Source organism: Anopheles bellator, chromosome 1 (assembly GCF_943735745.2).
Source record: "Anopheles bellator chromosome 1, idAnoBellAS_SP24_06.2, whole genome shotgun sequence".
In the NCBI taxonomy this organism is placed as follows: domain Eukaryota; kingdom Metazoa; phylum Arthropoda; class Insecta; order Diptera; family Culicidae; genus Anopheles; species Anopheles bellator.
In genome coordinates, this window is record NC_071285.1 from 25,714,707 (window position 1) to 25,739,835 (window position 25,129).

General features: G+C 51.5%; 1 protein-coding gene across 2 annotated transcripts in view; it reads left to right on the forward strand.

The window, feature by feature from the left end:
• Positions 1 to 1,331: 1,331 nt before the first annotated feature.
• LOC131205595 (failed axon connections) overlaps positions 1,332 to 25,129 on the forward strand; it is a 40,486-nt gene continuing 16,688 nt past the window's right edge. For both annotated transcript variants that reach the window (XM_058197758.1, XM_058197759.1), the window contains exons 1-2: positions 1,332 to 1,494; positions 2,707 to 3,273. In XM_058197758.1, the coding sequence (XP_058053741.1) occupies positions 2,845 to 3,273 (429 nt within the window). In that variant the 5' untranslated portion in view covers positions 1,332 to 1,494; positions 2,707 to 2,844. The remainder of the gene's footprint in view (positions 1,495 to 2,706; positions 3,274 to 25,129) is intronic.

Below are 25,129 nucleotides of genomic sequence, written 5' to 3' on the forward strand. Positions count from 1 at the left end.
AAATATGATGCTCATTTTAAAATCACCTATCGCGATCAACAACTATTCGTCTGCTATTTAAAATTAGCTGTAAAGGCTCATGGGGATTGGTGTGATATCAACCGACCAAGAGCCGAGTATTCCCACATTTAAAGATCCCTTCCAAAAGATTTCATCGCCCTCCACCGTTATCGAATCAAATGACACATGCTGGTTGCATGGAATCGTTGATTGAATTTTCTAAGGGTTAAGGGCATTGATTTTGGGAGTCTATTAATTGAAGATCATCGCACGGTAATTTAAGTCGTTAATCATTTCAATTTCTATGCGCGATCATCCGGGAACATTCATGGCGAATCGTGAACGATCGTTCATTGGGCGTCAATTGTAATGAAATTTCAAAGTAGAGAAATTTACAAAGAACTGGTGGTCAAGCAGAATGAATCTCCCAAAAGTGCAATCCGTTCACGTACATCCGTCACACACTGTGGCACGCGTTCGAGAGTCTTTGGGTTTTTTGTAGCAACCTGTGCAAAATGCATTGCTCCGCTGCGACGTACGATGGCGAACAAAGGGTCGCTTAGGCAAATAATCGACCTTCTAGGTGTTTGAACCGATCCGCGAAACCAATTTCTTATGCTTATGTCTCCTTCAGAAAGATCTTCCATTTTGGCCCGCCTAGAGACTTCCAGTCACTGGAAGGTCGGCCACGCTTGCACGCACACCACGATACTGCCGCGCCCTAAGCGTTGCTAGGCAACAGGGCTAGGCATTGAGCACCCGACGAGCGGAGTTTGTGGAAGGGGAACGGCGGGTCATGTTGGCAGCCAAATGAATATCATTAAGTTCTTTTTCCGAATAACACTTCTACCGATCCTAATTCATCTTTCACCATATTGGTTCGTGGTGCACAGATTTGTGCGAATACGGTGCCGCTCGCTGGAAGCATAGACCGTGGGTTGGTGTGTGTGCATGTGCACCACCCTTTAATTCCCCAGTCACCGCAGCTACCGAGAAAACCGGGTAGTGGCGTGTGTGCGTGTCCGTTATGGACCAAAATGCACTCGTTCGCAGCACCCCCTTCAGCGGAGTTGTTGGCTGCAACCGTTACAACCGGGCTGCGTGTATGTGTTTATGCTGCGGACGGCGAAAGGGACGCCGAAGCGCACCCGGAGCACTGCGGTCATCTCGCTCGCACGCGGCACCGTCCCGTTCCGGCGGCCGCACCCGAAGCGGCGCGGTTTCGAGTTTCCTTTTTGCGCGTGTGTGCGTGCGAGTTTTTCCCGTGTCGCGCGCGCGGGTCCAGCTCCGCGGTCTAGTCTTCTTTGTACGCTCTCCATTGGCGACGGCAGCATCAAGCAGCGGCAGCAGCAATAGAATAGCAGTAGCAGCAACCACAGCGCCCAGTAACGTCAGAGATTTCGCAGCGGAAAGTTCGAAACGAGCAGCATCAGCAGCCTCATCAGCTCCAGCTCTCAGCGCGCTTTGTTCGCCCACCATCTGCAAAGGAAAAAGGTGCGCCAAAGGATTCTTTCAGGGAACGCGAATCGTGACACCAAGTCGTTGCCCAACGCCCAACGCGCGCGTGCTTTTTTCCGGTGTTGTTCCTCTCCGAGACTGGTGTGAACCCTTTGCCCTGGCAGGGGCGCTGTGTATCTGTGTGTGCGTTCCCGGTGTCGGTGGCGTCCTGTGCGCCGTACAAAACGTGCCTGTGCCTGGAAAGTGACGCGCACCATTTTTTCCGTTCCTTTTCTACCGCCTGCAGCGATGAGCGCGATAGTCGGAAACGGGAAAAAATCGCCAAAAACTCGGCAAAAGTGTGGCAAACGATGCGATTTTCCGGATTGTGGTGCGAAAAGTGTTGCTTCGGTTTCGCCGCCATTGGCCGCCGCCGAAACCGAAAGAAATCCTAGCCCACGGACGGCAGCGCCCTCTCTTCGGTTCCGTTGGCCCGCCAGGCATTTAGTTGGGTTGATGGGAAAGGAACAGGAGGAGGGAGGGGGGAGCATTTCCTGCGGTTGCCAAGTGATCTGCGGCTGTGTCAAATAGCAAACTGTGATCGTGGTGTTCTAAATACATTTTTTCAAACCCATGACCAGCTCGAGCTCGGACGAGTCCAAGTTCGCTGGCCCAGCCCCAAAGTGACGACCAAACTTGAAACTTGCGCGGTGCTCGGTGAAGGATGCTGTGTCGGGGGAAACTAACTCTCTCGAGGGCCAAGCCTTTTGGGCCGAACTCTGTTTTAAGCTGATTAATAAAATGAGTCATCCTTCGCACGAGGCAATCACGTCCAAAGCTTCCCGTCTCGCTCTCTCTCTCTCGCTTGCGCGCGCGCGGCACAAAGCTCCTGATCACGCCTCGTGCGTGGGAAGACCTGTTCCGGCAATTGTTTTATCCTGTTTTTCCCTCGTTTTTACCGGAGCCTTTTCGCTTTCTTAAATGTGGTGTTATTTGCAAACTTCCCTTACCACTTGCTTCGTAGTTTGAAAGATCGAGGGTTTTAATTTCTGTTTTTCCTCCTTAATTCCCCTCGCTCTTCTTCATCGTGAAACCACCCACACACAGGCACAGGAATTCTTCGAGCGAGGATCCATACGAATCCCTTTTCCATTTAATTCGTTCATTTTATTCGCGTTGCGCTTGACGAGTGATAAGGGTATTATATTGTGCTCTCTCTCTCTCTCTCTCCCACCCATCCGTCCGTCCGTCCGTCCGTTTGTTCTCCAGAGTGCCAGGTAGCCCGTCTACTACCACCCGCCGACAAAAACCAATAAGTGTGTTGCCCAGCGCTTAGTGCGTGCCTGTGTGTGAAAAGTGGTGAATCCAGGGAATCAGTCCATCGACAGCGAGCAAAACAAGGAAAGAATGGCCACCGAAGTAGAGAACAAGCCGGTCGCGGTCGCCGAGGAGGACAAGAAGGTGGAGCAGCCAGCGGTCGCAGCGGCCGCCGCCGCAGCCACTCCGGCCGCCGCCGATAAGCCAGCGGCGGATGCGGCCGCCGGTGGTGACGATAAGAAGGCGGCCGACGAGAAACCAGCGGTCGCGGTCGCCGCCGCCGACGGCGATGGTGCGACGGCGGGCGAGGGCGGCGACGGTGGGGCGGCCACCAGTTCCGATGGGGCCGCGGCACCGGCCAAGAAGGAGAAGGAGGTGAAGCCGACCGTGCACAAGGCGAACTTCGAAAAGGACGTCGTCTACCTCTACCAGTTCACGCGCACCCCGATGCTGCCCTCGATCTCGCCGTTCTGCCTGAAGGTGGAGACCTGGCTCCGTCTGGCCGGGCTGAAGTACGAGGTAAGTGCTGCGTGTGTGGGAAGAGAAGGATCTTTCGCAGGTTTTCATTTTTCCCACGAACTCCTACGTTAGGGTGTGTCACTGGCATCTCAGGGCGGCCATTGCCGCGCCTTTTGCTTAAATTTCTCTCATTCTCGCTCGGGCTCAATTAATCAATCTGGAGACTTTGTAAACGCGTCCACAGGCTGTTTGCTGGGGATTTTGTGCGGGAATCAATGATGAATCTGCGGTTTGGAAAAGAGTTTTGCAACGACGACATCGTCGGTCGCCGACGGGTCATTTTGGGCGCTCCGGAGGGCGATGGATGGCACAGATTATTGGTGTGTTAGTGCGCTCGGACTCATCTTTGCATCGCCCACCACACAGGTCCTGTGTGTGTGTCCTGCCGGGGCTGGTGCGAGTGTGCGTAGCATAATCAGTGCTGAAAGTGAGAGAGAAAGAGCGTCAGCGATGCCGATTGTCCCCGGGATCAGATTCGCTTCTGTGTGCGTGGGGCACTGGATGGTGGTGCATCATGTTTCGCAAAGGCAGCATAACGAACCGGGATGGGCTCCGGGAGCCAGCATGAAAGATGAGTCTCTCTCTCTCTCTCTTTCGCTACCCGTTACGATTGCTTCTTCCTTTTCTCTTGCAGAAGAGACGATTCCAGAATCTCTCGCTCGCCACGTTCCCGATAGCGTGTGTGTGGGTGCGTGTGATGTCGCAGGCGATGCTCGGACCTCGGTCTCTCCCTCTCACTCCCCCTACCAAACCTTCCCTAGGCTTTCAGTCGATTCGAGGAGCCCCAGACAAATTGGTTCTTCGTCGTCGAGGCACGGATTTCATCGCTCCGGAAAGGGACCTCTTTCGAAATGGGAGCACCATCCGCGCGCACATGTGTTTGTGCACGGCTGGAAGCTGCGAAAGCATAAAATGCCATAAAAATGTTATGCCAACGGTCCGTCCGGAAACGGAATGTTTTTTTTACGCTTTCCGTCGGGTGGCACAACATCTGCTGGGCAGCTTTTTGGGAGCGACCGAGCCATTCCCTGACCTGCACACTTATCAATAAGGGCGAAAAGTTGGTCTCGTTCGGGATTTTAAATTAATTTTCGGATGTTTATTCGACGGCAGTTTAAATGAGCCCCCTTTTAAATCACTCAAACCGTCAAATTGAACCAGTTACCCCATTTTTGACCCACCTTCCGCAACCGCCATTGTTCCGTGGCCAATTGGCCACACACGCGGTGGTGGTGGGCAATGCGAATGAGCAACAACAAAGCGTTCAGCAGAACATGTTTATTGCATTTTTGTTTTATTCACGGCTGGCGCGTTTTCGATTTCTCCGTTTCACGCATGCCACGTGCTCCTTTTTCCGTTCCACTCGCTCTCTCCCTCCCTCATTTTGGGTGGCCGCTGAAAAAGAAAGAAGGCAAACATGTGGAAGGAAAAACAATGTAACCGCGTCCGATGCCGCGGATCAATCAGCGATCGTATCAATTTCACCGCCGCCGTTTATCTGTTGCCCTCTTCCTCTCTCTCTCGCTGGTAAACACACACTCTCTCTCTCTTCCTCTTTCACGGGTAATACTTTACCAAAACCCAAAGCCGTGGTGCGTGTGCCCTCCATATCCTACTCTTCTGATCCTCTTCTATTGGTTTCTTTAGCCCCGTTATCAGAGCGTGAAAAAGGGAAAGCTTTTTTGGTGTGTGTGCCTGTGTGTGTTTGGGTAAGTTTTTCCATTTTTTCACACGCATGGCCACTAGTCGACCCACGCCGTTTATACCTCTTCTCTCTTCTCGTCGGTTTTTGGGGAGGTTCGTTTCTTTACGCCACTTGATGCGAGCCTCAACTGCGATCTTCTCTTGGCCCGCGAGTAACGGTATGTTGTGGCGCTGATGCTAAAGGCTCTCCTCCAGACGACCCCCCCTTCGCAATAGGGTCTCTCCAACAGCTTCTTGAAGTGTGGTTTCCGGTGTCTCGTCTGGTGGCTGGATGGGAGGGCACCGGCACAAGAATGCGCTAACGGCCTTGAAAAGGTAGAACCGGACCGGCGGCCACCGACAACAGTGAAGGTTTTTACGGCTCCAACTCCTGTACCTCCAAGCACCCACCGCAAAATGGGCTACCCCACACACGGTCGTCGTCGCCGTCGTCATCGTCTTTATTTACCTCGCTGCGTTTCCGAATCACCGAAATTCCTTCATGCGCATCTTCCGACGTCCTTGGCTGTGGCTGGGTAGCATCGTAGAGCATAACAAAAGAATCTCGTCCGCCATGCTGCTGGTGGCGGGGGCTGGCTGGATTTGAAGCCATTTAACGAGCGCGAGCCCGCCTGACTGGCTGGTCCACGACAGGTTTAGTCTTTATTGTGTGCTACAAAATTCTAGTTCCCGTACCTGTGTGTCGGATTCTTACCTTCTTCTTAATTCTCAAACACATACACAGTCAGGTCTGTGTCACCTGCTTCCAGCAAGAGAAGCCGAAAGACGTAGGTAGTGTATAAATGAGAAGTTTTTGGCTGTGGCCTTTAAATGAGGGTTCCGCAACATAGAAGTGGTTGTGTGATCTGGTCTCTCCACATGTTCGGCGCGTTGCTTGTTTTGGTTTTCTTGTTTCCATAAAGAAGAAGGTACTTATGCTGCCAGTCGGCCTCTGAGGGACAACGTAAGGAAGGCGGCGCTACTTGGACTGTTACCAAGTCGTAGGCCATAGTAAAACGGGCCTCCTTCGGGAAAGACTGTTAGAACTGACCCACTACCGCAGACAGAGAGATAGAAAAAAACAAACATTGAAGGTTGTTTGGGCACATAAATTCTACCTTTCAACAGGGTGGCTCATATTCTAGTTTTTTTTTATCGATTCAACAACAGGCCACCGATGGCGAAGGATTTTAGTTTTATTCGCTGCGGAGCGCTGAATCTGGAGGCGATTATTTGTGGCTGTTGTTTTACTGGAAAACGAGTATTATTTTTGTCGATAAATTAATTTGTAGTGCGATTGACTGTCCAGGTGCGAAATAAGTCAGGATGACTAAATCCTTTGTCGCCGGGCCGGGCGATGTTGTGTGATTCTTTTAAAAACATAAATCTTGGGAACACGTTCACGTTTTGGAGGAGGCCCCCACAACACATCCCACAATTCAATACTCTAATGTGAGTCATTAGCTGTCGCTGGGACCTGCAACGCCCTGCGGCCAAAGTGACCGAATTTGGACACCGTGGCCTTTCGGACCCAGACTGGCTGTGGTGAAATAAATTAAGGCGCTCTTCTGCGGACCGAAACGGCAAACTGAGCCGTCGTCGGCGACTTGTCTCACTTTCGAGATGGGCCGAGATAAATTGACCTGAGACTGGCACTCGTTACGGCGTGGGACGTCCTTTTGCCGGCCTCTTTTGTCGTCCGTAACCGTAAGCAGGGTAGAAAGTAAACGTCACTCGGTCCGGGGGTGAATTATTTAAGCGGTTTCGACGCGCGATAACCACTAATTGTCACCTGATAAAGTGGTGTCCGTTCGAAACCGGCTCGAATCCCGGAGCTCGAGCACTTCCCACCAAATGCCAACGTGGCAATAATTAACGGCGATTTGATGAAGATAACGTCCTCCGGCGGAGTTTCCGTTTTAACTACTCAATTAGACCATCAAACCCGGGCCTTGTTGGCCCTCTGATAACAACCGGGGCCGAAGCCGTGGCGAGATACCCGATGCCACAAGTGTCCACAAGTTGTGGGACGCTCGAGCGCCAGAACGTCTCAACCACCCGCGCACCCGCCCGTTGCTTGCGTCACACTTTCCCTTCCCGAGAATGGGAGCGTCTTCGGCGCGAAAGAAAGTAACAACCGCTCCGCTCCGGTCTCTTGGGTCCCGTTTTCTTTCGCTTTCCTTTCCGCTCGCTTAACGGTCTTTCACACGGGCTTATGTGTGGTGGTGGCGTGCTGTTGCTAGAAGCGAAGGAGAACGCGAGACGCTTCCGTCTATTCCGTCTGCCCACTCCAGGGCCGGTCCAGACGTCGCGGCAGCATAAGTGAAGTGAAAAGTGTTGCTTGAAGTGGCTTTCCCGCTTCGTCGCTGGTCTCTGGTCTCGGATATCTGGCCGCCAAGAATGTGGGCCTGGAACACGACGGGTAACACTTCAAAGAAACGGGACTGGGAAAAAATGGGGACTTTCGTAAATGGTGATTTAATGTGGGGTGTGTGTCTGGGCTGGGCTGGGCGTGTTGAGCGAAGGCTGGGAAAGGCGTGAAATTACTTTGTACCTCCAGCAGCGGCCGATGCAGGCCGTTGATAAATTCTCGCCACATACAGGCGAACGGGTTGAGAGTCACCGAAATAGAAATGGGGCGAGTAATTTGATTACAAATTATGCTATTAGCCGCCAAATTAGTTCCATTTTCCAGTCGTCTATTTACGCATTAGTGGATCTTTCAGCGATCGGCGTTTTCGGCAGCTGACGCAATTAATCATCAAAATGCTGTTAGAAAATGTTTATTCCCATTTATCTAATCAATATATTTTTCGGATTTTTTGAAATTTTTTACCAAACTATGTTCCGGGTTCAAACGTTTGCCTATACCCCAGTAAGTTGTAACCATGTCCGCAAAGATAACATTATTGTACAATCATGTTCCAGAACTTGCTGTAGCTTTGTTCGAAAAAACACTGCCTGGCCGAAAAGGCATTCCTCCATGAACTCCCAGAACGGCGGGGAACGCTTGTCGTAAAGATAACCGAGCAAAGTAACCGAGATAATTATTCAAATTAGCAACGGAATGTGTGCACCACTCTGCTGGGCTTCGTCTTTCCTTTAGTGGCGTGTAGCGTCCGATAGATTTTTATGAGTTTATTGCGTTGGTCGCGCTCGCCGAACCTTTCGAACCTAACGGGCCCGGGTTCGGGTTCGGAGCGTCTTTATGCTTCCCCAATCCCCACCAAAGGAATGCGTGCCCACTCCACCGCACTTCCAATCGCCCTCGGTGACCGTCGACTTTCGCCCGGGCAACGAACAAGGGGCCACTGTTTGATTGATCGTTAGCAGCGATGAGGGTCCAAGAATGAGAGGTATTTTATCACGCGGCAAACCGAGAAGGGAAAAAACGACAACGACGGGCAAGATGCATAAAATGTGGGCCGCCATCACGCATTCCTGAACGGAAGCTGCTGAGTGGGAGAAACCGCCCGAACGGCGGTGGTCCATTGACCGCGAGTGGGCTTGTAAAATTCTCTCAAAAATGACTATTTCACGGTGGTGCGGTATTTTAACGGTTCGCCATTTTTGCTATCGGATTCCGGAAAAGCCCGTTCCACGGGTACGGCTGCTGGATCATAAAATGGCAACATAAATTCAAATCCGTCTGTGCTGAACTTTGAGTTCCCAGTCTGGGCGGTCTCGGTAGTTGATGCTCTTGACAGGCGCGCTCGCTGTAGATCCTTTTAAATACTTTCACTGCCCAGGAGACGATGGGCCTGCATGATGCACCCTATGCTGCTGCTGCTGGTGGGGCGATGCGGGAAAGCCGCGATTAATGACCGGCGGCAGCAGTAGCGCCAATCAAACGAGATAGAGGTTCAGCGCCAGAAATGAGTTCGACCAGCATCATGCTCTTCCGCTCGCGTGCTGCCTCATTTATGCTGCACGCTGCTGCTGCTGGCTGGCTGCTGGTCGATTAATTTAATTCCTGTTACCACCAATAAATCAATCAACCAGACCCGAGAGTTCCCGGAATTGGCAAGGTCGGCCAGCTGGCCAGCCGTTTCTCTTTTTCCACTATTACTGACCGGGAGAAAATTGCATCCGTCTATTTGTGCGTCAGGCAGCACGAGCAGGAAGTGTCCGGAAACTTGGGGAGTCCGGGCGTGGTTCCGGGGGTCAAAGTTCGATGGCGGTCAGCCCGGCATAACCAGGCAATGGACGTTTGATCGTGCTATGATCACGGTCGGAGAATCGGTCAGTAATCGGGTTTCACTCGGGCCCCAAAATGGTATCAGTTACCGGCGGGTCGAGTCTTTCGATGATGCTGGTCGCTGGTGTGGACTCGCAGCTGATTCCCGTTCCCATGTTGGCTGACCTCGCCAGCAGCGGCATATGTTGCTGCAGCGTCGTGTGGTGTGCTCGTCGACATTTTTCGGGAACGGGAATCAATTATTCAATTGATTCAATTCACTCGAGAGATTTGGGCCGGCCTGCAGCAAACCCCTAGGGCGGGCGAGAGTAGCATCATGGCGCATGATGTTGGTGGCAGCTACTTTCCGTGCATTATGCTGGAGCATAATTTGATTTCTTATTCGTTCGCCACTACTACTTGAAAGGGTCAATCGGTTGTTGGTTGGGAGCGTTCAGCGTTCCTGCTGAGTTGAGGGGAGACCAGCATACCGAAACGAGCAGCATTCTCGAATAGGTCGATCAACTCGATCGCAATTAGTTTTGTAATTTTATTTTATGCCTTATGCTGGTGTGTGACGTAAGAACACTACTCACACTGTGCCTCTTCTGTGCCAACTGGTGGTGGGCCAAACCCCCAGGCACTACTGTTGATGATGATGTGAGGCGCATAGAAAAGTATGTTGCCGAGCGAAAAGCGTACCCCATTCCATTGTGCGAGCGGAAACCCCGAGTCAACAACAAAGCACAAAGGAGCCTTTTGCACACATCAACACTAAAAAAAAAATTGGCGCCTGGGAAATGCAAACCCCAGCTCTGAAGAGAGAGAGAGAGAGAGAGAGCGCGAGTGCTGCGCTGGGGAGAAAAGCGTTTGGCGAAAATGGCAGCGCTGTTTCCTGTGTCTATGCGCCACGTTTATTAATGCGCTCTAATTGACGGATTTTTCCGGCTCAGGGCAGTCTGGCGCCCCGGCTGCTTCCGTTTCATCCGAGGAAATGGTGGAAGGCTCGCTTCGGAGAAAGTCGTAAAGTGACGCGGTAAAGCGCACGACCACCTACCTTTCCTTTCTTTTCTTCCTTTCAATCTGCCGGCCACGAATTCGGGCACCGTGGTGAGGCTCATCTGCCATCGGCTCTCCCCGTCCTCATCGGAGATCACCATCGCCCGGGCAGCCGACTGATGGGGCCTTGTACTTGTTTTTTGTTTCTCCTTTTTACCCAACATCATTATGCTCCTTGGGCTGTGTTGCAGCAGCTGCGGAGAAAAGATTTCCTTTCTTGTGGCCAATTTTTTTGTTTAACTCTGTGCGATTTGGTTGTGAGGGCTCTGTGGGACGCGCTGGGTGAGGTCAACCACCGCTTCATCAGCACCACCGTCACTCGGGACGTCGCCGGTCTTGCGGACGCTCCCGGGCTTCGATTTTATGATGCGCGCGCGCGTGGTGATGCTGCGTGGCTATGCTATAATTTGCACGTGATGCCCGTTAAGATAATTTTGACAGCACCGAAGGTGCAATGTTTGGTGTCTTCCCCAGTAACACTTTTCGGTGGAGCACTTTATGCTGAGGCTAGGAGCCAAAAGTAACGCCAGCTCCAAACGTGCACGGAGAAGGCTCTCTCGAAACTTGGGGGTCTGCCTTCGAAAGGAGGAGTTCGCGCTCATCAACATCAATTGCGCATCAGCGGTTTTTGGGTGGGTTTCCGGAGCATAACTCCGGGGTCCCAAGCGATGGTCAATCACGTTTTGGGCCACGCTCTCAGTGTCTATGTGTGCTCATGAATTGCAAATCGCCGTGGCTCACCCGCCGTCGGAAGCTTATCGAAGCGTGGCCAAAGGCGGCTGGCCGCTTCCACTACCACTACGTACTCGGCCGAGGGGGCAACATCGAATAACAAGAAAGTGAAATTAAATTGAAGCAACTTGTTTTTTTTTTCGGGGCAGCTATGCTCTCCGTTGGGCTCGCTCCGTTGCTGGTAGGCGTTTTGTTTACATCAATGTGGGGTATTTTATTTTTTTGCTTGGGGCACGGACGCCAAACTTTCTTTCCGAAACGGTCCGGTAGCTGTTGTTGTCATCTGACGTGTAGAAGTCATCAAAAGTTGATCGGGCTGACACATAAATCGGAGTTGTTGAACACTGAGAGACGGAGGGACTTATTTATTTATGTATTTATTATTTTTATTTTTATGTTGAAGCCGGTTCGTGACGTGAGATGGATGTGTGGCAGTGTCCATCAGAATGATGATGATCATCAATCATTGTGTCACACGGCGAAGCGGAGTGGATGGCCTTTTGCCCGTGCGTCGCGTTGTGTCGCTACTACAACACGCCCCATTGTTCGGGCGAATCTGTCACGATGCCCGACCTGGTTGTCTTATCCCCGCCCCAGGGCCCCCCGGGATGCCAGATGAAGGCCCCGGCCGGACCGGGACCTATACTTACTGTCTGATGATGCGAGTTGTCAGACAGGTTGGCACAGCTCAGGCCCCCAGGCTTTGCAATTCTCCCGACCGCCAATGTTTTGGGGGTTGCAAAGTTTTGCAATTTATGACCAAGACCCAGATCCCTCCGGAAAGACGATACCTTTGGAATTCTTCTTGGGAGAGAAAAAATCAACCGCAACCAAAAGCGGGCGGTGTGTGATGCGTGTGCGCGTGTGCCCTCTATTGGGAATTTGCGTCGATTGGCGGCGGCTGACCTTGAAGTTACTTGCTGAAGGTGGTGCTGGGCCGTGTCGAGAGTCCTCTCGCCGAACGCGCATCGCCCCTTCTCGCGGATGTGTCGGAATGAATGTTAAAAGAGATCGGCTCCGGCTTCGGCTCCGGCTCCGGTTTGTTTGAATAATGCATGCCACGTACGCAAACACAGCAATCCGCAGCAACTCTCGGAAACTCCGCAGCGCAGGAATGCACAGAACGATGGTCGCCCCCTGGCTGGGCTGCACGTTCCAAAGGCGGTGCAACATGGATTTTTGCGATGCCCAATTAATTAAGCTATTGGAGAACCGCTTCCTGAAATTCACGCACGTCCAACGAGTGAGAGAGTGTCCCGCAAATTAATAACACATGCTGGATGTTTAGTTGCAGCCGTTACAATCTTTCTGCTAATGATGCGAAAGTTAGTTGTAATAATAATTAACACATTAATCTACAATCGTAGAGCCGCCCTCTCTGGCTGCTCCCCCTTCAGAATGGCTTGGAAGTAGCCGAGTTTATGTTTTTAAGGAGGAGGAAGAAAAAAATATTAACAACTCAGTGCTTCGCGGCGTTCGGGACGTACTTTGGTCCGAAAATAACCGCCATTAAAAGGCAATCAGCGACCCCTTTTCCGGTGCCGATGCCGAAGTTCAAAATGACCCCTTTTTCGTGTCATGCGTCCCCCGACCGGCCCGACCATTCTGGTGGCCTCAAGAGTTTCAAGATCGACCGAAGGACGTCCGGAGGCCGGGTCGTTTCACGGTAGCGCTTCGGTGGTGTGCTTTGCATTCCTTAATGACTGGGTGGACCACCTCAGCCTGACTCTTTTTTCTATAGACCCCACACTATCACAGTGTGTTCTAGAGAACCGGGCCGTGGCTGTCTGCTGCGGGTCCAATCTTTGAAAGTATTTGCTATCAAGATATTTGAATCATGTCCGCAATCAACGCTAATTACACTTACAACAGGGGCCCATTGGCCGGCCCTTAAACATATCACAGAAAATCACACAAAGCACGGGGGAGTTGTTTCCGTTTTCTGAACGGGAATAGCGCGCGCCCCCTCCCCGTACCCGTTGAAAGAGTTGGCGCCAGCCTTTTGGTGTCACATAAATTGACCACCCGACGTCCTTACAAAATTCTCGCTAATTTCTCGCCAGCTCATCGTTTGTTGATGCTCGCGGCCGCCACGACGTCGGTGTGTGCATTATTTATTTACTTGACCCAACAAACATACGGCAAACGCCGCAGGCTGCACGCGTGGCCCGTTGGGCCTTAAAAATAGGTGCCGGGGCGCGCGCATCCAGGAAATTGGTTTCAAAACGGAATTTGAATCCAAACAGCGATTGGCGCGCGCGACTGATTCATTACGACCGGTGCTGCTGCCCCGTGGAGTTTCGATCTGTGGCTTCCGGTTCGGTCCGGTCCACCCGGTTTGCCTAATAATTGGTGGAAAATATTAATTTCCTCCTTTTGGTGGCGCTACACAACAGAGCGCTGGATGCATCACAGCAGCAATTTTTAAAATTCATTTTCTTTTCCAAACTGATTTTGCTTACTCTGAAAAAAAAGGCAAAAAAAGGATTATATTTTAGCTGAAAGTGAATCATAAAATAAACACACCTGTGCTTTATGGCAGAAAAGGAAGACCCACACAGACGACCGTGTGTGGTCTTATGAAACGCACGGTTCGCGAATGAAGCCGAGTGTGTAAAATCGCAATTTAGATGGGCGCTTCAGACCCCCCAGAGGCACTTTGCGATGGGCGGTGGTTCACTTTCGATGCACAAAATTTACGCGGCAGAGGCATGAAAGCAGCATGAGAATAATGTAATGTCTCAACGCGAAAATGGAAGCAACAGCGCCGCGCGGCGAAGCGAACGAGAAACAAATTACATATTTATGTCCGGGCGGGGTTCGCTCGGGTCGTCCCAACCGGAGAGTGCTCCGGAAGTCCGGGCCGGGCCGGGGTGTTATAAGAGGATGATTATCCGTTATTGCGCGAAGGCGCCCGTACGCTGTTCCAACATCCGCGTCTCCGCGTCGAGATTTGGATTCGAAACGATTTTCGCTTCGAAAAGATCTCTTGCTTCGGTGCGCTCTCTTCAATGCATATGATTACGCGCGCCAGCGATGGGAAAGGATATGAAATGTAATTTTCCGCGTTAATGTACGGACATCTGTGGTTTGCCACTCTGCTGCTGCTGGCTCTAGTTGGTGCGACGAATTTTAGCTGCTGCCACCATCAAGAGCAACTCGCTCAACTTTCGAGATCCCGATCGGAGTTCCCTCGCGCCTTACCTGACGTTACTTTGGGCTACTAAAGCAACATAGAAAAAAAAAATAAAACCGACCGCGCAATAGAGATACGATTATTGCGGTGGAAAAGTATGCTGAGGGAAAAATAGAAAGTGTGCTCTTGTTGGACGGGAGGGCTAAAGCAGATAATCTGGTGCCGCTAGTGCAACTGCACATTATGATTAGCTTTATTTTATTTTTCCCATTTCACCATCATCATCGTCGGGTGGGGTGGGGCAAAGATTTCGACGGGCGCTATGCTTTTTGGTGTCGCTGAGAGCAATCTCATTTATTTTACTTTTCCTTTTCCTTGCCCAACCAATCGCTGGCATGGCCGGGACTCCGATCTGTGACCTCATCATCGGTCCGATGCACTGGGCGGTGGGCTTTCCGAAACGTGCTATCAGCTTGATGACGGTTGGATGCAGCCGACTCGAGATTATGCTGCTGCAACGGTCGAGGAAGGAGTTCTGGGCCCCGTTCCGCCTCTCTCGCTGGTGGTCGATGTTTGACATAATTCTTGACAAAAAAAATAAACATCTCTCTGGTGCTGCTGCTGCTGCTGCCGCTGCTCTGTTATCGCTTCAGCGTTCGTCTGCAGCGCCCACACATTTTAATTTTTGTACAGTCGCATGTGCCGGTAACACACCTATATCTGAGCCGAGTCTGCCGGGAGTTTGGCTGGTCAGGAAGTGCCCAGCCGCCAGAGGGATTAGCTCATCGGTCGGCTCTCTGTGAAGCGCTGCATCGCACGAGCTAATCACACACCGCAGTGCCGGACTGGCGAGGGAATTATCATGCTGTGCACTGTGAGGACTGGCGGCTGGCAGAATAACCCGTTTTTGCTGTTGCTGCTGCTGGTGGTGCGGCCAACATAGCTCCGAGTCGGAAACCGCACACGGCGGGGCGAGAAGTATAAATATAGTACATGAGTCATCTCCGGCTCTCCAGAGCTGCTCGGCGGCGGCGGCGGCGATGATGAAACGTTCGTTCTGCGAACTTGTGTCCAGTCGCCAGCCGTTGTGGCCTTGCGCTATTGTTTTTAACCGGAATTTTGGCCACTGCCGAACAAATGGAACAAATCAGCTCGGAACCGGCTCGTTGAGTTGAGAGTTGCAGACAAGCCTAGTGATGGGTTTTCGGAGTGTTGCTGTCAGAACTGGTTTGACTGATGTTACATGTTTCAAACTTCGAGAAGGGGCGCTCTTAATGCATTGGCCAAGTAATGAGAAGTGAGAGCTTCGGAACCGTATCTGTCACGTGCACGTCTTAATTTGCACATCCCGGAATGTCCCCATTTGATGCCATTTTAAGCACCACACTCCATATGCGCCGCGCACGGCTCATTCCATATTAATAAGTAGTGTACGCGGACGACTGCGGAACGGACACACATTCCTCGGCCGGCGTGAGCAGCTCCAAGTAAAATTGGAGAGGCCAGAGAGCAGCCATACATGTAAATGACCAACGACGCGCTACGTTACTGATTGTGTAGTATACCCTGGCTACGGCCATATAAATAAATGTACGTTGGTTGCGCTGCATTCCTATCGTGACCTTACGGCAGCCCTATGATACACCCTTGCATCGTCCGACTCGCCCGAAGTTCTGGCTGGAAGCGTGATGATGGAGTTTGCAGCTCGCTAGTGTCGGCGGTCTGGGCCTGCTTCAAGGAGATGAGAGTCTGGTCTGGTATAGCCGGTGTGTCGGCGTTGGTCACAGAACTGAAGATAAGACGCCGCGATAACCCACTCGCGATGACCCCTGCTGCATTCTTGGCTCTGCTGGGTTAAACCAGCAGGGTGCTCCCATTCTTAGCGTTATCTCTGACCCTCCGACAGCGCTCGCCTTGAGGGTGTAGCTCTGCGTGTAGCATCTTCGCTAATTTTAATATTTAAACACCCATCCCTTCCCGGTGTCGGTAGAAGTTTTCTTAGGAAATTAGTCCCCACCCCCGGACTAATTGGATCGGCCTTCGGAGGTGCCCATCTCGTGCCGGTGTTGATAGCACCCCGAAAGGGGCAATCCAGAGAGAGGGCCTTAGGTGGGGCCCCTGTTGTTGTGGATGCGGGTGTATTTTTTGCCGCCTACCTCTGAGGGTCTCGCACTTGGCAATTTATGTTTCCTCCTTTTGAGAACTTCCTTCCTCAGCAGCAGAACGACGGATCTGGATCTGGAAGGTCGAATAACATCGAATCAGCCGCCGAGACGTGAACGAAAGAACGGAAGGAACTTGACGGCGAGTCGGTTTCGAGGTCTGAGAGGGTAGGCCCGAGAACGGGTTTTTGATTAATTAGTCACAGCAATTTTTATCGCTCGCTTTTGGCGTCTCTGACCACGCTCTCGCTAGGTTCTTAGCCGTCGTCTAGGTCGAAGCGGGTCGGTAATTAAGAATGCGAACTGCTGCTGCTGCTAGTGGCTATTGTAATGCTGCTTCTGGCGAAAACACGCACAGCAAGCCAAGCAGATCGAAATCTCTTGACCGGTCACTGGTCACGGATGCCAACATTTTAATCCACAAACCGCGTGAGATAACCGAACCTTTTCGCGTAGCCCCCTCCCCCGAAAATTTATGGGCCAAAGTTAATGGTTTTCCGAAAAATGTGGCAACTGCGTGCGATTTCTCGCAATCTCCCAAGAACATCCTAGCTTTTGTGTGCTGCGCACGAGAGATACAGCGTAAGATGATCTGCCTCTCACGGGACCTTGGTCTCTGGTCCAGGTTTATGGTCCTCGTCCCGTTCGTGCGGTCTTCGCATAGTTTTACGAAAAATGATTTATTTTCAATCTCTCGGACCGGGGACCGGAGCGCTGTGAGTCTACAAGTACCCGACCCGAAAATAAATCTCCAAAGGTCCAAATCATGCGCGGCGTGGCATGCATCACCGCCAGGAGAGATCATAAACTACACTGTCAAGTGCACTAGTGTATCAGCAGGGGGCCCCGTCGCAATAGCGTCCGCCTGGGACTATGCTGTAAAGGCAAGGGACCGCGGTGCGTAAAGTTGATCGATGTTTTACGTCCATCAAGGGATTTCTGAAGGTCAATCACCTTCGTAACGCAACCGGGGTCCTTGTAGCTCGCAGGTTCGCAGTGAAACACAAATCGTTCGCTGTTACTATTTTATGCTCCCGATCGTGTTTCCGTCCGAGAGCATATTTCCTGGGAAGGTTTCTAGAGTGCGGGTACCCGGCACACCGTATCGCTCGTGGTGACGTGCGTCTGATGTCTTTACTCCATCATAATAAGCCTACTATGCTGCTGCTGCCAACCCGGGTGACTCAGGGGCCTGGCTTTCTTTATCTTGATGTACGGACCGGGGCCACTTCAGAGCTGATTTACTGAGCAGCAGCGTGCCTGTGCACTGTCCTACGAGGCCTGAAGAAGGCCGGTGAAGAAGTGAAGATTTTCTCAACTTCACCCGAAGGTCCTGGAGGGTGCTGTGGTCAGCCCCCCGCCAGTGTTCAAGTGCTCGCACCAGATCAAGTGGATTTTCCACTCCCAAAGACAAAGACATGCGCGTTTGTGCCCGTCCATACACCAATCTCGCACATGGTCATATCAATCATTGGCGCGTCCCATCAGCGCCTTTCCCTCCAAATATCGCGCACAGGATCTGTACCATCAGAAACTTCTGCTGGAGACGAGAGCGGGCGCTTGGGGGTGCCTGAACCGCGCATTCCACAACCCTTTATGTGCCGGAGCTTCTTCCGCTCAGGGGGTTCGCACTTGTAAAGAGCGCGTAATGTACCCGCCCTGTCCGGTCCACTTATGCGCGTAATATGTTGGGTGTGTTTGGAAAATTGCTTTTAAAAATAACCTGCCCGCGAAATTCGTGCCGAGCCGACAGAATTGGTGGAAAACCTCAAGCCAAAGCACTTCCAAGGTTAAGGAGGAACATTCACGGGGTGATCGGACATGTGTGCTGTGTTGTTGGACCATATCTATAGCTCCTTTGGGGGGCCATCAGTCTTTATTAGGCGGCTGAGGTGGTTTTTGTTTTTCTTTGTGAGATCCCCCGGAGGTGAGAGATTTGCTAGTTTTTTTTGTTTAATGTTGCAGAAAATGGTGCTCCATTTCGCAACCCTCGCAACTAGACTGACAGGGCGCAGCTCTATGGGCGAGGAAATCCAGCGGACCTCAGGGTTAACTCCCTGACAAGTTGGAGAAAATATTTTCTGACACTAAAACCGTGGATTTTTCTCTACTGTTTGCCTTCTTTTGCAATGAAATCTCTCCAAAATAACGGTCGTTGAACAATGTTACTAATTATGCTTTCTTTCTTTCATTTTAGGTAAGTGTCAATCGCGTCAACCAGGTTGAGATTTGAGGACCAAAAACGGGACTTTCATCAAATAGCCAGCATCTTCGAACATTGTGAGTCCCTTAGTCTGAGCCGGACAGCATTGTTGCTTAACAAATAAGCCGGATTCTGCGAAGAAAGTGCTGCCAAGCACGTAGCACGCGTACCACCAGCTGACAAACGACTTATCGGCCGCCAATTTAAAGGGATAAATATTTATCGCCCGGCCCGGGAGAGTTTCTCTCCCGATTCCCGGCTTTCGTTTGTTTGTCCAACTCTTGTGGCGCGCGCGCGCCCGCGGTTTGTTACTATTTATGCTGGGCTAATATGTTTCTCACACGCATTCCGTGTTTCTTTTTTGTCTTCTCGTCGTGTTTTCATAAACGAGAGGAAGCCACACGAGGCGGGGCTCGCGAGGAAAACCGTGCGGATGGTGCGTGGTTCCAAAGATATGGAAACCATCTGTGTGCCCGCTGGGGTGTTGGGTGGAAAATCTTAATCATCGTGTGTGGTAACCGGGTGCGGGTGGTCACTGGGTGCTGCACGGGCACTTTTCGCGTGACACGAGCAACCACTTTGCGCTTTCACCACCATCCCGCGCGTGTTGTGCCTCGGCGGCGGCGTGATGTAATTATGTATTGTGTGGCAGAGTTATAGGGCACGAACGTTTATGGTGGTTCCCTCCCACATTTGTTGTGGTCCCAAGTGTGTGCCTCCCCAAGAATCTATCGTCGGCGAAGCGAACGGTCAGTGTGGATGATGCAATGTGAAGAAATATGACGGTTTGCGGGTGTACAGGCTCATGAGCACTCGGTAAAGAGTGTATCGGTTATTGCTTTTATTTTGCTTCACTCCTCAACATAGCTTAGGGCTCAGGATCGAGAGCATGGCAAATTACTCTTTGAATGGGTGGAAATATTGGACCAACGTTTGTGTGTTCTTATGATTTACGATTCCTAGCAACATTTCTGTGCCCAAGGGGATTATATTTAGCACATGGACTGAAAAGACCCGGGCCTGATAAAGAAAACGCATTTTATTTTCAAAATTAGCTATCTAGGTCCTCTTCATCAAGGGCCAAACAATCATTCTAGCGCCGGTTTAACATTTTAAAAGAAGAATTTGTAGAACCATTTATCTTTTATCTCAAAATAAGCCTCAGTTTTCAGTACTCGCTAAGAAGCAAATCTGGTGAATATGGTGTATGTGGGAGCAATTCTGATTTCAATTCATGTGCTTTTCACACTGCTCAGCCTCATCGACACGTTATTGTTTTTTGGTCAACAGTGAGCATGTACAGTACTAACTTTGAACAGAGCTTTCTCATAGTCGAATACTCATGCTCAATATAAAACCAACACGTTCTTTTGATATCTTTAGAATGTTAGCTAACTCAGCTCAACTTCACTTTAAACGGATAATTTTGTTTTGTCTCTACGACACCGTTTTAAGTCAGCAAACGAACCTTTTTTTTGTTGTATATGATTGAGCAGAGTTCTTATAGCGCTTTTCAAGCCATTGCCTCGTATGATCGGTAGTTTTTCCCATCAAGAAGCAGTGTAAAATTGGAACACGAAATTGTGTTTCAAAATAACAAAATAGGTGTTACTCTCAGACAATAATTCAAAATTGTACAGTAATTGAGTAGAAGATCATGACATTTTCACTGCTTTCTTTTGAAGGTTAGTAGTAATTTATGTGTTATGCCCGAAACCTTTCACCCCACGTGCTACGCCTCCACTAAGCCACAGTTATTCGGTGGGTGTTATCAAGCTTACAAAATTGAATGTGAAAAACAATTCTTCAGTTTGGGAAAAGGAAGGGACCCGCTTTTTCTGTTGCCGCCGGCTCCCTTCGCTAATTTCTTAATGGAGTACGTCAAACAAGGAGGGAGACACACCACCGACACACAAGGACAGTAAACGGCACGTGGCCAAACGCACGCATCTTCATCGCCCTCGGCCTTAGCTGAAGTGCTTCGATCCGTTCGAGCTTGGGTCAGCTTCTCCGCGCCCCAATCCCTGGACCATTAACGCGTTTCGGGTGCCCCTTGTTTCGGCCTTTTTATGTCCCCCGTTGTTCACCCGCCCGCCCCGCCACCCGCGGGGGGCGCGCGTTTGACGCAAGCATTTGACGGCGTTCCGTTCCCCGTGCTGTGATTATGGCCGCCCGGGCGCCGCCGCCTGTTGCTATCGGCGTGAGAAGCGCACCCCTGCTCGGGTTGGCGAATGATTGTGTGTCGGGATCCCCCGGGAGGATGGCAATAGCAAGCAAAAAAATGCAGAAGGCGGGTGCGGTGGGATTGGGTAACAAGTGGGTATTTTTAGAAAATCGATACCAATCAAAACTGTGAAACGCACGTAACGCTGTACCGCAGGAGGAGGTGGAGGAGCGGGGCCGCTCCGACCGCTGCTCGACGCGATCGCACTGGAGAGAGATGGAGAAAGTGAGGAGGGTTATGTTGCTGCGCTTGGCGGGTGGAAAAATTTCGCCAAACAGTTGGGCGGCCGGCGCCTGACTGGTGGAGGAACGTAAGCGCCGACGGGGTGGGGTGGGGATCGAACTGGAGAAGAGATATCCCCCAGCTGGTCCGCACCAGCACGGCCAGCGATTAGCCCTCTGGGGTAAACTGTGATAAACAGCGAAAATCGGTTGCGGTCTCATAACTTCAACAACCTCCTGCGAGACGCCGGGGCCGCAGCGGGCGGCGGAAAGAAAGATGGGGCGGTGGGCGGGGCGGGTCTGGCTGCATTTCTCGATCGTGTATGTATGTGGTTTCTAAAATTTTCCCCAGACAACAACACCCTTTCGGTACATGGACGTGAGCGTACCGAGCGTACCGAGCTCCCCGATATATTGGAATGTTGGGCACGGACGAAGCCGGGCGGGTTGCTGAACGGAACTCTGGCCACGTGCGCACTCGCCAACAGTGTTGGGAGGTTAACGGCGGTGCTAGCTGCCGACCGGAGACCGTCTGAGACTCTGGGTCCCATCGATTGACGCGTCATAAAGCTTCTTAACCCCATGCCGGGTGTTACCTTTCGGGACTTGGGACTTGGCCAAAGACTTGAGGTCATGGTTCACACCGTGGCCGACAGAGCGCGCTGGAAGCCATCGTTGGCGGGCAGTCCAAAAGCGTAATTATCCATAATTATGTCGCTCCTTATTTCGCCGACAGCGGCGTGAATATGCACACGTCGTCCGCCGGGCCAGTTACCAAATGTAGAGTTGCGGGCTGGGACTTTTAGAGTGCGGGGATTGCCTAAAAGCTTCGATCCGTTCCGGGCGTGCTTCGCTGGTGGAATACCTAATGGCGATTGGAAGGTGTGTGACCAATGTGTGGAACCCAGCTATGCAGCTCTTCCAAAACTGGCTGAAGGTGCACATTAGAGTATCGACTACGCTGAAGGTTACGGTTGTCCGGTGGCCAGGCATTCCAAAGTGCGCATAATTGGTCGGTAACGGCGTGGGGAAACGTCAACGGTTTGTGACACTTTGACACTTTGTGACTAGGGAAACGAGTGTCGGAATGTTGTGTTTTCTTCGTATAGTTCTGTCGTTCAATACCATGACGACCACCGTCGGTTAGTGATTTGGGTCAATTCAGAAGTCAAGGCACACAAAGTCGGTCCGGTTCGGTCCGGTAGGGCCGACTTTCGGCTTCCCTTCCAAACGCGCCCCCTATGTCCAGTAATCGGCGTGACCAGTTCGATCAATTCACGCATCATCTGGTCAGGTCTAGTCTGGTTGTAAAGAGACCTATAGCCGGGCGGTAGTTCATTAACGAACCCTGCGGCTATCGGCGGCCTTCAGGTTCAGGTTCAGGTTCAGGTTCAGAAAATGTTCCAAATAAAGAGGATGGAGCGAGATGCTGAAGCGAGGACCCCTCGATACGGCCTGAGGTTTCCTGACATCAGCGTAGCAGGAAATGGGCGACCAACATCATCTAACACGCATAATTCACGTACTGCGTACTCTGGTCTCGGTCGCACCGATGGCATACAGAGAAATAGTGTCGAAGCGAACGGGGAAAACAAATTAGCAATCCAATAAGGATAGATGGCTGCCGAAGCAGCAGGACCCAGGACCAAGCAGGACATGGAAAGGAAATTGATTTTCCCCCCGGGCTTGTCACCGGTCTCTCGGCTATCCGATCTCTCGCGGAGCGCCCGAAAGGATGTATCAATCGCGTTTGTTTTTTGGGCGCGGAAATTGCCTTTCGCCCGGGCCTGATGGGTGTCTCTGACGTTACGATGGGGGGCCCTGAGACTGCTGCACCAACCCATCGTGATCGATCGCATCCTGATTAGATTTCTCAACCTCATCGCGTCGTCGATGTCGCCCCATAAGTCGGGTTCGACTCCAGCCCTCCGTTGGGAGCCGGATTGGGACAGTTTTTTGGGGTGTATGCTTTGGAGATTGCCTGGAGATCCGAGCGGAGATCCAACTATTGGCCGACCGGGCGGAAATGGGGCAATAATCGCTGTGGTGATCCCGGACCAGATTGTCGACTCCATGTCCGATCTGTGAAGGCCAAAACCGCCCCTGCCGCCTGACGGGTCGACTCCGCCAACTGGGCGCCCTTTTGGCAACGCTTTTGAAACCACAATTGAAATGTTTGAAATGGTTGGCTCCCTTCGTTGCTGCAATGAGCGCTCGGTTGCCCTCGGTTGTGCATCGTGTAAATATTTATGCAATGTTGGGATGTGTGTTTAGAACAAAAAAAAATGGCTTCCGTGGCGCGCGACGATCGGCTGCGGTGCGAAGAAGTGCGTCATCGCACACTGGTGGGGTCGTCCCTGGCGAAGATGGAGAGCGTAATAAATGTAAACGTTTGCGCGCCGCCCAGTGGTGAGCAGCATATTCGGAACAAATGAATGTTGCTCCAAAGAACGGGGGCCCTACATCATCTCGTCGTCGCCGGGTGAGATGTGCGGATGTATCGGTAGCAAAGGGTTCGGCGCAGTTTGTTTATCTGACCCTCGCTACTCCTCTAGTGGCCGAAGAATGGCCCGGCGCGCAGCTCGTCTGAGGTTTGGTTGTAAAATGTCAGAATTTTACGACCGAACCTCAGACTGCCCTTCGGGACGTCTGCTGTGGTTTTTTGTCTTATTTGAAAAGGTGCGATGCCTGCAGTTTCGTTTCCTCGTGTGAAAGAGCGGAAAGGGCGTGTTGTATACATGTCCCGGCTGCTTCTCACCCGTAATGGGCGTTTACGAGCAATTTGCATTAATTTGCTGCTGCAATTGCTTCGGGCGGCGACGGCGTCTAGCTCTTCTTCTGGGTGTAGCCCAGCCCTTGCCCAACAAGGGCGGCGAGTTCGGGGAGAAAGCGGCACATTTATGCTGCTAATGTGTGTTTATTTAGTTTGCAATTGAATTTTAGCGCGCGTGCCTTCGGTTTCGGTGGATTTCGAGTAGAAATGGGGGAGGGCAACCTGACAGGAGGGCACATCAATTATGCACATCACCCACCCAGTCTTTTGGGCGGCTTCCGATGGATGAAAGTAGACTGTGAGTCCATATATAGGTCCATATCAGAGAATTGATAGTAATGTCTTGAAAGGAAGTTCCGCTAGCAAATTCGAACGGGCCCGCCCCATGGCCGCACCATGAAAGCAGCTCCATTCATAAACTGTCTCGCCGGCCACCGCTTCCGACCGGAAGTGGGGTTTGTTTCGGAGGGCCGCCTCCGCTCGCCAGCATCCGTGCCAGCGATTGGGATCTTCACGCGCCCCTAGACTTCACATGTGACCGAGTTCGATGATCATCTTGCAACATCCATGGCCACCGGCGACCGTGGATGTTTCGTTCTTGCCTGCGACTGTCCTCGGTGGCAATGCACACACCATGAAGGTGGCCCATGGCCGCGTGTGTGCGGAGCTTCTGTTCAGCATCAGCAGAGTGGCGGTTTGCAACACGCACGCGCTCGCGGCCTACGCAACCAACAATCAACTGCATTCTTCTGGTGCATCGATAAACAGTCCAACCAACCAACCAACCAACGAACACAGTGTCTGTGGGCGGCTGGGCAAGAGATTCCGGTGGCCCTATTGAAGGGAGGGCACTATGCTGTGGCCGGGGCTTCATAATTCATCAGCTTCGCCCGAAGGACAACCCACTGGATGCGGCTGCTGCTGCTGCTGCAAGCGAGAAGATGCATCGCGCCGGCCTCTAATGCCTCTTGACGGCATTCCACACGCCCCGACTGTGAATGGCTGCTTTTCTTGTTCTGTAATTGTTGGTCGCGCGGATGTGTTTCGAAATGACGCGCGACGCGCGCAGAGTTCTGCAGCCGGCGGCAGCGATCGGTCATTTGGCGTGGTTTCGGTCGAGCAATGAACGTCTGTTGTCTGCTGTCAAGGACATTTGGCATTTTTTCGAACCAGGAACCAGATGGAAAGTTGAAGCGCCACTGTAACAGACATCATTTTGCGAGAAACTTTAATTTTAAAAGAAAATTTTTTTAAATTTTCCTTATCACTATACTAAGGGGGGCAAAACATTTCGAGAATTCGCTCATAATTCCAACAATTTTTTTTTATTCTCCCAAAACCTATGTTTGTTTACGTTGGTTCCAATTTTCGAAACGGTCCGTAAAGTTTTTTTTGCATGGAAATGATCACTAAAATGTGATGCAAAAACATCACGAGGAAATTGAACCAATAATTGTCTTGAAGTATCTGTTCGCAAGTCTGATCT